The sequence below is a fragment of the Globicephala melas genome, chromosome 9 (assembly GCF_963455315.2).
Source record: "Globicephala melas chromosome 9, mGloMel1.2, whole genome shotgun sequence".
NCBI lineage: Eukaryota > Metazoa > Chordata > Mammalia > Artiodactyla > Delphinidae > Globicephala > Globicephala melas.
Genome location: NC_083322.1, coordinates 31482509 through 31497187, shown reverse-complemented (window position 1 = coordinate 31497187; position 14679 = coordinate 31482509). Strand labels below are relative to the sequence as shown.

Genomic DNA, 14679 nt, shown 5'->3' with positions numbered 1-14679 from the left:
TGGTATGTGAGAAATGAGCTACTTATTTAATCTATTATACTTTGGGTCTCTTTGTTGCAGCTGCTTGCACAAGTCAGTTCTAAAATCTGATATCCCCTATGATACAAGGGCTACAAATGCTGTCTATCTGAGGAAATGTTAAACTGGCTAACTTCTTCAAGTTTCAGTGCGAATAAGACTTGAAAATCTGGATTATACGGTCACTCTATAGTGACTACTGGTTAGGATGAAGAACTGCCCTGTCTGTTAATAGTGTTAATTCTCATTTATCTAATCCAAATGGAAAAAGAAGGCAAATCTGGAGCTACCTGCCCAAGGAATTCATTGTTTCAATGATATAATATTTACATAAACTCATGCTAATGAAAGCGGGCTAGACCCTGTAAAAATGGAGGCTAAAACAATTTTAACCCTTAAAATTTTATAATTACAGCATTTTCATCTTCTGCCTTTGTCTCCCCTTTGAGTAAGATGCTGGTAAAAATACTAGTAGCAAGAGGGAAAAGGGAGTGAGGGCCAGAGGATTCCACAAACTAAACACTGAGCACTGAAATAATGATTTCTGGATTAAGTTGTATATTCATATCTTGAACATTCAATTAAGTTTGATTCAGAAGCCTCTGTGTCTATCTTGGTTTTCAGAAAATATAGCTGCTTCTTGTTGCACACATTCTTTATTAAACTCCAAAGTATTTTCTAGATTTTATTTGATACAGAATATATTCATTCAACAATTTATTCCTACTTTATGTGAATGAGAGGGAAATCATTGAGAAACAAAATATTTCTTATGCGATGAAATTAAAACATATTACATTTAAGCAGCTTTATGCAATTCAGATTTTCCATTAATATTGCTCTTTTTAAAATATAATTTCCCCCCAATAAAAATTAATGTCTAGAATATTATATCTGTTATAGAGTCGTAAACTTACTGAGAAATATTTTTACCTTAAACATCTGAAAACAGTAAAAGTACCAAAATATATATTGTAATTTCCTGACACCCTTCCCCCAAAATCATATTTATGGATTGTCCTGACAAGTCTATGGCCATTAATTCAATGATCTATGCAACTTTTCATGGTAACCTGACAATCAAGAGCATCAGGATAACACGATTAAAAAAGTAAAACAGCTTGGTCTGAAATACCTTTTTAAAGTTTCTAAAATTCTAAAGAGTTTGAATGCCTCACAACAGAAATCATTTCTAAATTTTAATAAAATTCAGGGCACAAATTAGGCATCTTGTATCTCAAAAAAAAAATCACAATTTACATATTAAATTCAAAAATCTTTACTATACTGAGAAAGTACTTTTGACTTTTTCTTGAAACAAAATGTATTTCGCCCAACTGAATACTGTTTACTAATTTAGATTTTGACTTTTAATTTAGGAATAAGTTTATCTTATAATATGAAATAAAAATAAAAGTTTCACATTCTCTCTCCTTCCCAATTTCTTTCTGGGGCACTAGCCAGTCACTAAATTATATTCCACTGTTAAAGGAAAAGGTAACTAAAGGACACATCTGGACCCAAGTAAATATTTCACTAGTTTCACCAGTTCCAACTAATGCCCCCAAGGGAATAGTCAATCAGTAAATCACCACAGTGAGTCCACCACAGCTACAACAGGTATATGAAAATGACATTATTACCTACTCCTAAAAATGCAATGATCTAAACAAATCAATCACAATTCTCAATGTTAAAAAGGGACGAAAGGTTTTAAGAATCTCCAAACATGCCAAGTTCTGGCATGTCACATTTTCAACCTGAGAAGTCTCAATCTCTTTGGACTTCCTTATTGTTTGTTTGATTTCAGTCTATAAATAAAAGAGACTGGTATCAGCCAGTGGTCCTCCACAGGGGCAGTACCCTAGAGGTCTTGGAAATAAGCAAGAACAATTAGTTTTCACAGTGACTGGCACTTAGGGAGCAGGGCTAGGGGTTTGCTACACATTCAGGAACTGTCCCAAGTCCCCAGAATTTTCAAATGTCCCTCTGCTCATTCCTTTCATTAGAACCTTCAGTATGACTATCTGAGCCTAAAGAGTAACTTCTTTCCACACATAAACAAGTTGTTTTAATTCAGTTTTAATGAACACTAAATTTTTCAGCCATTCAACTGTCATGTAAATGTCTGCTTTTGTTGGGAACTTTACCAAGTGTCATTCACCATTTCAGAAAAATCACCTCACCAATAGTAAATCTGCTCCCTGTACCCAAGTCAATGACATGGCATGTGTGGATCAGGATTCTTTTGCAACGACTGCACTCATGTCAATGTTATGGGAATAGGTGGGAACAGCCATCTATTTTATCATGTCTTCCACTAGTCATGCCTGAGCAGTTATATGTTGAAACACCTAATATTTTATTATAAATTACTCTCCTGTTACTTTTTTATCACAATTAGGGCAATGTATTCGTTATTATTAACATAGCCTACTTACATATGCAATTTTCCATACATTTCATTTCAGCATAGTAAAAGGGTAATACAAAGTATTTTATGAAAATGAAAAACTAGGTCTGATAGATATGCAAATCCTGAACTAGAATATCATCTAAGGCTCCTTGCAGCTCCAACGTGCTTTGATTCTATGAAAAACTTTCAGTTTGGCAAGCCCTGATCATTAGCAAGCCTTTACCTCTGCTCCAGTTTGAAAGTATCGCAATTAAGTAAAAATGAAAAATACATGTGGTTGCTAAGGTGATATATAAAAACACAGACTCTGCTAAATGCTCCAACATTTGTGTGAGCAGAGGGCAATGCCACGGTGCTGATGCCTTTTACAGGTGAATAGAGAGGGACAGAGAAATACCTAAGGGAGAACTGAAGCCCTCACATCTCTTTGCTCTCAAGAAGCTACACTACTGGCCTCACAGGTGACTGCTGCCTTGTTCTCTCCTTGGGCTGAGGGTCACAGATCTGAGTGATGCACTGCCTTAGCCTGTCTCCCCCAAAGTTCATTCAAGAAAATATACACTGGCAAACAGTGCAAATGTCCCAAAAGTGAAACAGGAAGAATACCTCTCACTATCAAACTGTGCACAAGTCTACTTAGCAATTCTTATCGTTCAAAAAGCAACACCCTCAATTCATCACTGGCGTGGAGCTGGTATAATCACACTCCACTTTTTCTGAGCCCATCATTCTCTGTCATCAGATTGAAGAATAATTATTATCCCCACTATACCAATTTCCAGGTTATGAAAATGTACTTAACTCATTATTTCAGGAACTGTTGCCCCTTGCCCCACTGGATTCTCAGCGTGTCCACCATCTCCATTATGTCTGACCGTCCACCGTTCTCTCTTTCCCCACCATATTAGCACCCACAGGGGCAACCTTGTTTTTATTGATACATTCCACAGAGTTTCACTTGTTAAAATAAACTCCCTAAGACAAAGTTTGAGGAAATATTCCCTGGTGAAAAAAATAAATCCATGCTTCCTGTGTAATAAATATATCCCTCTCGGTCAAATGACCAAGAGTCAGGAAACACCTGATTACATACAAAGTATTAAATATAAAAGAGGAAAATAAAACCTTAAGTTTGGCTCACATAGCAAAACAAGCGCAATCTTGGGAGTGACCAGTTAAGCTTTCTTTTTTTTTTTGCGGTATGCAGGCCTCTCACTGTTGTGGCCTCTCCCGTTGCGGAGCACAGGCTCCAGACGCGCAGGCTCAGCAGCCATGGCCCACGGGCCCAGCCGCTCCGCGGCATGTGGGATCTTCCCGGACCGGGGCACAAACCCGTGTCCCCTGCATCGGCAGGCGGACTCTCGACCACTGCGCCACCAGGGAAGCCCTAAACTTTCTTGATGTAGAATTTTCTAACATAATTTTTAAGGAAACAAAACTTTACTGAGGTATTCTAATATACTGGAAGATAATTCTTTGCAAATTATGGAAAGTTAAAAATTACTGTAAGATCAGATGAAAAAAGTAATAAAACTATTCGAAGATACATTATGTACATATAAACATTTAGTTTTTAACTCAAGAGTCTCTGAAAATAAGAAATCATAATTTATACATGAAGGAAAAAACCCTCTATTTTCAGCAATTTCTTTTATAAATGATTCTCTTAGTTTTTCCTCACTGGCCTCACATATGTTTAGGATACCAAGCTACCAATTTTCTGAGAACTTGTGTCTTTAACCAAATACATATGGGAAACATAAAAGGATTTCAGAAGCAATACAGCTTAATTCTCAAGTTCCTCAAATTAAACGGTTTAGAATCATTCCCCCTCCTTTCAATGACCATCTGACCTCAGTGTGTGTTTGGGCTTATCAAGGTTATGGGTTGGTATCTGGGGTAAAGGGCACATTTTAACCTGATGTAACATTTTAAATCTATATGACTCAAAAATTAAGAAGCAGCAGCTTTGCCACTGGCCATTTGAGAAAAGAAAATGATATAGAAATGGGACTCGGCCCTAGAAGGTTCTTACCCGCAGGGCCTCGATGACGAGGTCTCTGGCCTCCAGCTCCCCTTCCATCACGCTGAGGAGCATCCGAAGCTCTGATTTACTGAGGTTGTCCACATCGAAGTCTTTTTTCTGTAACACAAATTTTAAAAAATGAAAAAACTTCCTAAAGGTATGCAACGGACCATTTTTATCCCAGTGGCTCAGCAAACCCGAGGGGCCCCGTCTGGCAGCAATCCACGGTCTGACCTTCCAGGAGAGGTAAAAACCACAGTGCCAATATCCCAAATCTCTCCACTGAGATCTATTTTCCTAGCCTGCCTCCCCACCTAGCTTCAGGATCTCTTTAAATTATACTGTGCAATACAAATTTAAAGTCCCTGGAGTTTGTATCAAAACAGGCCCAGGGTGTGTTGGGGAGAAGTTGCAAAGGTAGCAAAGAGAGCACGAACGTATTGCTCGAAGGGCCCCAACATAAAGGCTCCTGTGAGGTTATTATAAATTCCAAGACTTCCAATAATAACAGGTCATGTTTATAGAACACTGCAGCAGAGGCCACCAGCTAGCAGCCTACAGCCAAATCTGGCCCACAGATGTGTGTTACTTGGGCCACAAAGTGTTTTGTTTTATTCAGTCAGTGCTAAGAAAATCTAAAGATGTCACCCAAAGATCCAGATCGCTGGCTTCCCCTCAAAACTCAGATGACCGGGTAACCCCAGATTCACATTCCCACAGGGTAATAATCCGCAGAGCCAAGTAGCAGCTGCCCCTTTAGAAGAAGCATGCTCTGTGCTACCCGCGACCAAACACACACACGCACATGTAGTGTGCTTGTAAGAGGCCTGGCCTGCCACCCACATGCAGTCATCTGGGCCTGTGGTCAGGCGAGTCTGGTTCCCAACTCTCTTGTCTCCAACTCTGCCCTCTTTCCTCACAACAACTTTTACAAGCAGGTCTCCTGATAGCCATCTTATAGATGAAGCTGAGAGATGACGCGTTAGCGTGCTCACAGCCGGGCCTGGGTGAGTCCACAGCCCCAGCTTCCTCTACAGCACACAGTCCACTTCTCCCTTCCGTGGAGACTCATTTGACAAACCCAGTCGCCATCAGAGGGAGGGGAGCACACGTTCATCCCCAAACGTCTCAGGACACCCGACCTCAGAAGCCAGTCTTCAGGACGTTTCCGAACATGCCTTCGCATCTGCCTAGCACCCAGTGGTTTCCAAAGAACTCTCAAAGAACCAAATCTAACCTATAAAATAGGTATCATCCCCTCTATTTTTCGGATGAGGAAACCACAGCTCAGGAGTCGGATAATGCACGCAGTTCACACAACCAGGAAATGGCAAAACTGCAACCAAGTACTGGGATTTGTCTGCACACTTTGTCAGCACAGTGCCAACATTCTAGAGATGAAAACAGTGCTATTCTATCAATGATCCAATGAGAACTAGTTTAGCACCTATGTATCTGACACTGTACTATCACTGTGATGACACAGAAGTAAACATAGCAAAGCCTATAAACGATTCCAGGGACTTCCAAACAGGTATGGCCAGAACTGGTCACTTCTCAGTTTCCAAAGAACCTTCTGGAAGAAGATGATGGTATAAAAGGGAAAGAGACCAGAGCTAGCTGGCTCTCTGAAGAAAGATTTTCAAAGGATCTTCCTCTTAAAACTGTTTCTTTTCGTACATACATTCAACAGAGCAGTTATTTGTAAAGGCAGGGGCTAAGGATGGAAAAAAAGAAAAAAACCTATAGCAAGCCTACAGGATGGATAGTTCTGGGAGACCCTTGTTTGGAAGGTTAACTTATGGATGTTCTGTGAATAGTAAAGTCCAATATACTAGGGCTTAAATTCTGCTCCCATTCATACTTACTTCACGTAAGTCTTATAACCCAGTTCTTTTCAAATTCAGGCATAAGAATCACCTGGAGATTAACAATCTGTTAACACAGATTGCTGGGCTCCCTCCTTGAAGTTTGATTCTGAGGTGGGGCTGTGAATTTGCCTTTCTGTGTGCTCCCGCTGCTGTTGGTGGTTCTGGTCCAAAGACGATACTTGGAGAAGCATTCTGTAACTTATCTGAGTCTGTTTTCTCATCTATATAAAAGAAATCCCAACATCTATCCCACAAAGTTCTTGTGAGGATTAAACAAGAACTTATCAATGACATACACCCCCATGTTCACAGCAGCACTATTCACAACAGCCAAGACATGGAAACAACCTAAATGTCCACCGACAGATGAATGGATAAAGATGTGGTACATATATACAATGGAATGCTACTCAGCCATAAAAAAGAATGAAATAATGCCATTTGCAGCAATATGGATGCAACTAGAGATCATCATATTAAGTGAAGTAAGTCAGAAAGAGAAAGACAATATGATATCACTTATACGTGGAATCTAAAATATGACACAAATGAACCTATCTACGAAACAGAAACAGACTCACGGACACAGAGAACACACTTGAGGTTGCCAAGCGCAAGGGGGTTGGGGGAGGGATGGAGTGGGATTTTGGGATTAGCAGATGTGAGCTATTATATATAGGATGAATAAACAACAAGGTCCTACTGTATATGTATAGCTCAGAGAACTATATTCAGTATCTTATGAAAAAACATAATGGAAAAGAATATAACAAAAGAATGTGTATATATATGTATGTATGTATGTACATACATATGTATGTACAACTGAATCACTTTGCTGTATAGCAGAAATTAACATAACACTGTAAATCAACTATACTTCGATTAAAAAAAAAGAACATGTCAATGAAGTACTAAATAAAGGCAGGTGACTGTTATTATTAAAGCTGAGAGCACCCAGATGTTTTATGTAGGGAGGAGGGCTATTGGCTATGAGCCTATTTCTTTGAAAATCTATCAGCCCAAGTCCAATAAACTCAGTTTATTGACTATGATGAAAGACTCTTTTATCCTGGTTTTTCCCCACTGAGATGGGAGAGTTAGATGCAATTCTATGTGCATTAGATGGTAACATTTTATTAATGCTACTGCTGGTGGTTCTAAAGATTTTAATTAATTGTACATTTTATTGTCCTTGTTTCCCTGAAGCTTCCCAAGCAAAGCACTCCATTTTAAAAGCTAATCAATTATGAAAGACATTGCCAAGATTCTGATTCACATTAGAGTCAGGAGAGCTTGCCCTGGTTCCATCATCATCAACATCACAACATGTGACCGGCAACCAACACGTCTATTTTTTAATACATCACCGTCAATAAAAAGGGAAATTCATTAAAGAAACACTGTTACAAGGATTCTTGCTAAACCATAAATTATGCTACAGAGAATGTTAAAAAAAATCTGTCTCCCATCAAAATATATTAAGTGATGTATTATTTTAAACATTGAGTGCATCTGTCTGCCTGCTTCTCTCTCCCCTACGTCTCACCCCCACTTCCTCACTAAAGACACTTCTAATGCCGGCCTTCAATCATAAAAATATTATAAGAATATTTTCAAAGGGTCATTCTCCAATACTTGATGTTTTCATTCCCTATTCCGGCAAAACTGGATAAAAGAAAGTACATGAATTATGTTACAGGTCTTAGGACTCTCAGTATTTTACAAATAAATTCAAAACATTTTGGTAGTTTTAGAAAAATAAAGAAGCTCAGAAGCAAAAATCCCATTAAAAAAACTATTATTGTTTCATATTAAGCGTCATTTATCTGACCTGATGCACTTATAGTGCAAAAGTACTTAGATATAGAAAAAGCCATTATTAAAGTTTCTTGGTTTAAGAGCAAAATAATTATTCTAACTTGTGTAATTTTTAACCCACTTCAAGGTAAAATTGACATGAAAATGCTGTACATTTTTAATGTATACAATTTGATGAGTTTGAAGATAAGTATATATACCCGGGAAAGCTTCACCACAATCTATGCTACAAACAAATCCATCACCTACAAAAGTTTCCTCTCATCCTCTCATTTTTTGATGATAAATCATGTAATATTTTAAAAGACTAACTTGATAACCGAATTTTCAAAAGAAGAGACAAGACCGGATAGATCTAAATGCCACACTCACATAAAAAATTAGGATCTCCATAAAGGCACCTAAGCCAACATGATACCCATGCCTCCCCACCCCCCAAAAAAACAAAGCAGACATGTTCAGAGACTAAGCTTTATTACTACTGCAACAGCTTTTCCTAATTAACAGAGAAAAATCCAAATCTCATTTTTTAGTGATGGCAAGGCACTCAGAAAGTAAAGGGAAAAAAAAGAAACTGGTAGATTTCAGCTCCGCAGGCCACTCCCCTGCCTGTCACGTTTGATGTCTGCCAGGAAAAGTACTCTAGGAAAAGCACTTCTTAACACCTATTTTTAAAAATCTGGCACAGGCAGCTTAAACTAATCCAGAGTCTGGCCATCAGATAGAAAGACTTCTTTGGGGCATATATACATGAAAGAGGAGACACAACCTCAAACTCTTCCTGTTCAACACAGCAGTCTGCAACAGCTCTGAATTATGCGGAGCAGGTGTGGGGATGGCATTCTTCTGGATAATCTCCTATAGGCTCGGAGAGAGGGAGGGAAAGGGAGGAAGATGACAAAATAGAACCTGGCTGAACTGTCATCTTAACTTGCCAACTGAACATAGGCCAATACCAAGTTTCCTCCACTATCACTCTCCTCCCACTCTTCCTGAAAGAAACAAATCTAAAATACTTGGTTTATGTAGGGAATTCGACAGTCACAGCCAAAAAGCACCAGAAGACCCTTACCTGTATCCTTTAGGAATTAATGGGGTGAGCACATTGATGGGTACCATAAAAGCCTTCAGGAGTTATTATGAGTCACAGTGGCAGAAGTGTCCCTCAGATCTTTGCCCAAACACATCAGCTATGGTGAAAATCTAGTGACCAGACACAAAGCCAAACATGTTCTCTGGCTTCTCTCACAGACACCAAGAGCATCTCCTCCAGTTTCAAATCTAGTAGGTTGTGCCTACATTTGATCAATGAATTTACAAGGGAGGGAGGAGGGGTACCTGAGAAAGCAGATGGACTGAAAGAACCTTATTTCATCTCTTTGGACCTCCGGTTTCTCAGTGGTAAAAAGAGAATGTTGTACTAAGTGATCTTTAAAATCTCTTCCAGACACCAAATGTCCTGATTTCACATACCATCAGAGTAACTGGATTACTGGACTGAGGAAATTTAGGTCATTCATTGAAGCCTTTGAGAAATATTTGAAGAAAATTGAGTTTGCCTCTTTACTCAGAAGTAACAGAAATGTATTTTCCTCCCAGTTTAATAGTGGGTACTAATAATTAATAATGCATTCAGAACTTCCTGTGTAAGCAAGATTTATGCTTTGGGAATGAATAAAAAAGGCTGTAAGGAAGGGAAAAGCAATGAAACTCGTCCTGAGATTAAGGAGAAAAAGCAAAATGTGAACACTATCATTAACATGAAAAAATTAAAAAGAACCCTTACATTATTTTTAAAATGTGAATTTGGCCAGTTATGAGGATTTTCACGATGGAAAGTACGTGTTTCCATGGTCTAAAACTATTTCAAACTATTTCTGCAGTTATGTCTTGCTTTGAGATTATTCCTCCTGACTTCTCTCTAGAGGGAGGTAAGAGTTTTTCTGCCCAGGGCTGCATACCTCTAATTTCGTTCTTCCTAATCCTTCTTTCTCCTCTAATTCGTCTGAATCCCATTTTCTTCAGGACACAGCTCGAATCCCACTTCCTTATGTCTTTCCAGACACATAAATCTCTCATTTTCTCAGTTCAGTCTTAGAGTCGGTTCTATTCGTTGATTTACAATTAATCATGCCCTGCCTTGTGTATTTCCTCACTATATTAAATTTACTTATCCATATTTACTCTATTTTCTCACCTCTACTAGAAGTGTCAGGACAGCAAGAGTATGACATCTTTACATGATTTTACCTAACATATATGCCTCCTGCTTTTGGTGTGAAAATGCCTCTTTCACTCAGTATAACAACACAAACCATGTAAATGATGTGTAAACGGATATACTAGTCTTACTTAGGTACAATATTATGGCCCACTCTGGAGGCAACTAAGTAACTGATCAATCATTTTCATTCATTTTTCAAAAACCATTTACAGTAACCTAAAGTAGGGCAACTTGGCGTGTGCCTTTAAAGCCACATGCTGAGAACTTGGGATCAATTCTCCATGGCCATGCACCTCAAATCAACCATGCCACCCCCACCCGGGGTCTGTCATGCAAGACAAGCAACTCAGTGCTTTAGAAGGAAGTAAAACCAACAAGTAAACAGACCGTCAGGAAGGAAACCTGGTAATAGATGTAATTAATTTCAAGTTGGAGAAAATGGGAATGAAAAGCACAAACGTGGCTCAGTTAGGGGCAGTAGCCTCTGGTAATTAAGTGCAGCTACCTCCCGTTTCCTCCTTTTAGATCTCCTATCAGCCTCCATTTTTACTTTGGAGGAAAAAAAGGACCACATCTCAGATAAAGCAAATGTCTATTTCCATCGTAACTCAGTTTTTCAATGTTAACACCACCCCTATGTGGGACATGGATCATTTTCACGTGTGAGCTGGCACCCAGATCCAGTAATTGTCCTTTAAGGAGCTTAGAATGCATTGAAGACTATCACTTCAATTATCTGCAGGTGGCAAAGGTCAGCACGCTGATTTTCAAGCGAAGAGCTGAGACATGAGTGACTAAATGATCTTCTTACATTTACAAGGCCCTTCTGTAGAAGAACTCAGGCCTTTGGCATTACCTTGTTGCCTTTTCAATGAAATATAAAAATGTCAAAACCAAATCATTTGCAAAGAAGTGTCCATTCCACGTAACAATGTGGGCTCTACTGCACTTACTATAATAACATTTTACATCCATGTTCAACCTATTTGGTTATTTACTAACAATTATTCCAAGACAATTTTTTTCTCTTAAACCAGGATTTCTACATGGATGGCACCACACTGTGCACAGCATTAATAATATGATCTCAATATTTTGTGCAAGTTATTTTAAGAAATTAAAGTAAAATTTTTAAAATCCTCTGCTTTCAATGTCATCATTATCATCATCTCTTTTGTAACTGTTCTCCATTTCTTTACCTAATCATCAAAGACAAGTTTCCTTTTCCCTGTTATATTAGTCCTGCAAAGGAGCTCCAACAGAGAAGAATACAATCAAGTGCATTCAAATAAAGCCTCCTTCTAAAGCAATAATCAGACGGTGCTTAGGTGGTAAACTATGCAGGGGCAGAAGGGAGAGAAACTGTCCATCCTTCCTGGGCACCTTCAAAGCTGAAATCTAGTCCCACGTTTCTAGACATGTGCAGACTATTGCAAACCTCCTTCCTGCCCAATCTTTCCTTCTACTTCCTTTTCCTGTTTCCAAACTTCCCTGCATCTCCCTCTTGATCGCCTCTCAACCATCCCCTCCTCCACACCCCAGTGGGTGATTTGGCCTTGACTCTATTGTTAGAAGAATTGGGATGGGAGCGGTGCAATTTCCATCCCTCCACCTACGCATCCCCAGCCTCAACCATTGTTTTGAAGAGGGAAAATTTAAAGGGAAAACTAACCATGTTGGAAATTAAGTTAAAATTTTAAAAAAAGAAAATCTGTGAAGTATCTGAAATATCATTGAGAAAAGCAGCTTAGAAGGGGACAATATAAAAATAAAAACCCAAAACCATAAGAATCAGGGTCATTGTGCTCAAACAAGAGGAGCCCTCTAACATCTATAATGTTAATTACTACAAACTTCAGGACAACAGTTTCATCACAATCTAGTAACACATGAAGTAAAATTTCTAGTTAGCCAATCAACATTAAGAATTATGACACAGTCTCTTGGTGAGTGTTCATTTTCTTCATTCAATAAATATTGGTGGAACACCTACAATGTGCCTGGAACTGTGCTAAGAAACCTTAGCTTTTACAAATGAAACCCACACTGCTCTTCTTGAAAGATGAGGCTGCTCTCTCCCAGCCAGGGCCTTGCTGTGCATATGATCAACAGCAGATATTTGTAAATGGCTAAGTACTAAGTCTGTGAACCATTTTCTCACCTCATAAAGTTATGTGAAACACAGGAGGATAAAACCAACTGGCAGTCTAGCCTAGGCATGTATTCAATCATAGAGGAGGACAAATATTTTTCTCTAAACAAAATTGCTCCTGTGGGAAATATAACAGTGATAGCAACAACGATAATAAAGTCCAAAAAACAGATGCAAACATAAATATATAACCTATTTAAAAATAAACAAAGTAAGAAGCATCATGATAAACTCAGTTATATTCTTATCTTTGGGGATCATTTTTGTCAATTTCTTCAACCTTTAAGCAGTTTTTCTAAAGCACATACTTGAGACTGAAACTTTTATGCTCATCTTTGCCCTAGGCCCCCTCTCAAGGAACCCTAGAAACCCACCACACTTGTACACAGCTACCTGCAGTCTCCCTGCTCAAGTTCTCCATCCTTCTGTGGAATGTTTCCAGATCTTTCCACTAGGAATCCTGCCTGTGACTCTTCTTCTCCAGACTCCTAATGCAAATTTTTTGTGCCTCTCATGACACCATGGTCTTTGATTTGATTCCCTGGTGCATGTGAGGTTCTAGCACTGAAATGTTTTACTTTAGCACAGCAAAGATGTTACAATGTCTCCACTTCAGTATGTATTTGGTAATGTGTGTTAAATCTACAATATTTCTTACCTAAATTATACTGTGAAACTTTCAATACTCTATAGCTGCCACATAACTGTAATTTTTTAAAGAAAGCTTAGCAAAATTGGCTAAAAAGTTTCTTTTTATTGCATTTACGTTCAGTACTGTCACCTGGAAACACAATTTTCAAGGTGCCAGCTGCTAATTTGTTTAACATCACTATTGTGCATTTTTAACAAAATAATTATCCAAGTTTTTTCTTGTCACTACCACCATGACAACAAAATTTATATCTACTTTTTGTATATTAGTTGCTCCAGAAAAGCCCAGAATGACAAGAATGTTGGTCTGCTTCCCAAACATAGTTCTAAAAAGATCTACATTTTCCTTTCACTCTTAAATTCTTTGGTGACAATAAAAAGCTGGAAGATTTCTGTTTTCCATAGTGCCTTATCCATTAGGACGTATTTTCAGAGTAGACATAGCAATATAGTCTAAGAGTCATCACATTTGGCTAAGGCGCTGAAAATAACCCAGGTCTCCGGCATGGTTCACAGCAAAGACTATTAATATGACCCTATTGAATAATGTAGCTGTTACCTTAGCCTTATACTTGGGATGCTTTCAGGATTTAAGCAGCTAAGAACAAGGACCACAAACTAAATTTAAAGCACTCCACTGAAAATCATATTAAGCTGAAAACTATAAATTAAACTTGTCTCTAAGCAACAATCTAAATAGTCAAAACTTAGTGAAAACATTCACTTTCGAAAATAGCCTACTGCTTTGGGTTTCCATTGACTCATTACTGCCAAATATACATATAAAATGCATAATAAGTAAACCAACTGGAAATGAAATAAAATTCAAAAAAGAATTACCCACTAAAAAATTAAGTCCTCGGCTGCCATAAACTCAAAATGCATCAACATGCCTTTAAATTTTAATCATTAGATAAGAGGCAGTTATAATGACAAATATTCTTCAACCTAACTTTTCTTTAATTAAAAAATCAGTCTAGGGGGCTTCCCTGGTGGTGCAGTGGTTGAGAGTCCGCCTGCCGATGCAGGGGACAAGGGTTCGTGCCCCGGTCTGGGAGGATCCCACATGCCGCGGAGAGGCTGGGCCCGTGAGCCATGGCCGCTGAGCCTGCGCGTCCGGAGCCTGTGCTCCGCAACGGGAGAGGCCACAACAGTGAGAGGCCCGCGTCCCGCAAGAAAAAAAAAAAAAAAAAAATCAGTCTATAGGTCAAGTAGCTGATATAGGCAGACTATACTTTATTAAGTGAAAAGTTAAATGTTCAGTTTACTGCATAAGAAGCCATCATTAAAATTTCACTAAAGTACCAAACATTTTTTTAAATACTATATTAAGAATTCTTATTGCATCTCCTCAGAACCCTATAGGATTTTATGGAAATGACAAAGGAGTTTCACTTTCACAGTTTTTCCGTGGCTATTCAAATCAACCAGGATGAAATGATCAAACTTCTACCTATAAGCAGTTAAAAATCAGGCTCCTGAAAATTTTAAACAGCAGAA

At 38.5% G+C, this 14679-nt stretch overlaps 1 protein-coding gene across 4 annotated transcripts in view; it reads right to left on the bottom strand.

Annotated features, from left to right (window-relative positions):
• The window catches only part of CTTNBP2 (cortactin binding protein 2), a 443818-nt gene that overhangs the window by 138259 nt on the left and 290880 nt on the right, over positions 1 to 14679 (bottom strand). For all 4 annotated transcript variants that reach the window (XM_070046323.1, XM_070046322.1, XM_030857645.3 and 1 more), the window contains one exon: positions 4470 to 4577. In XM_070046323.1, the coding sequence (XP_069902424.1) occupies positions 4470 to 4577 (108 nt within the window). The remainder of the gene's footprint in view (positions 1 to 4469; positions 4578 to 14679) is intronic.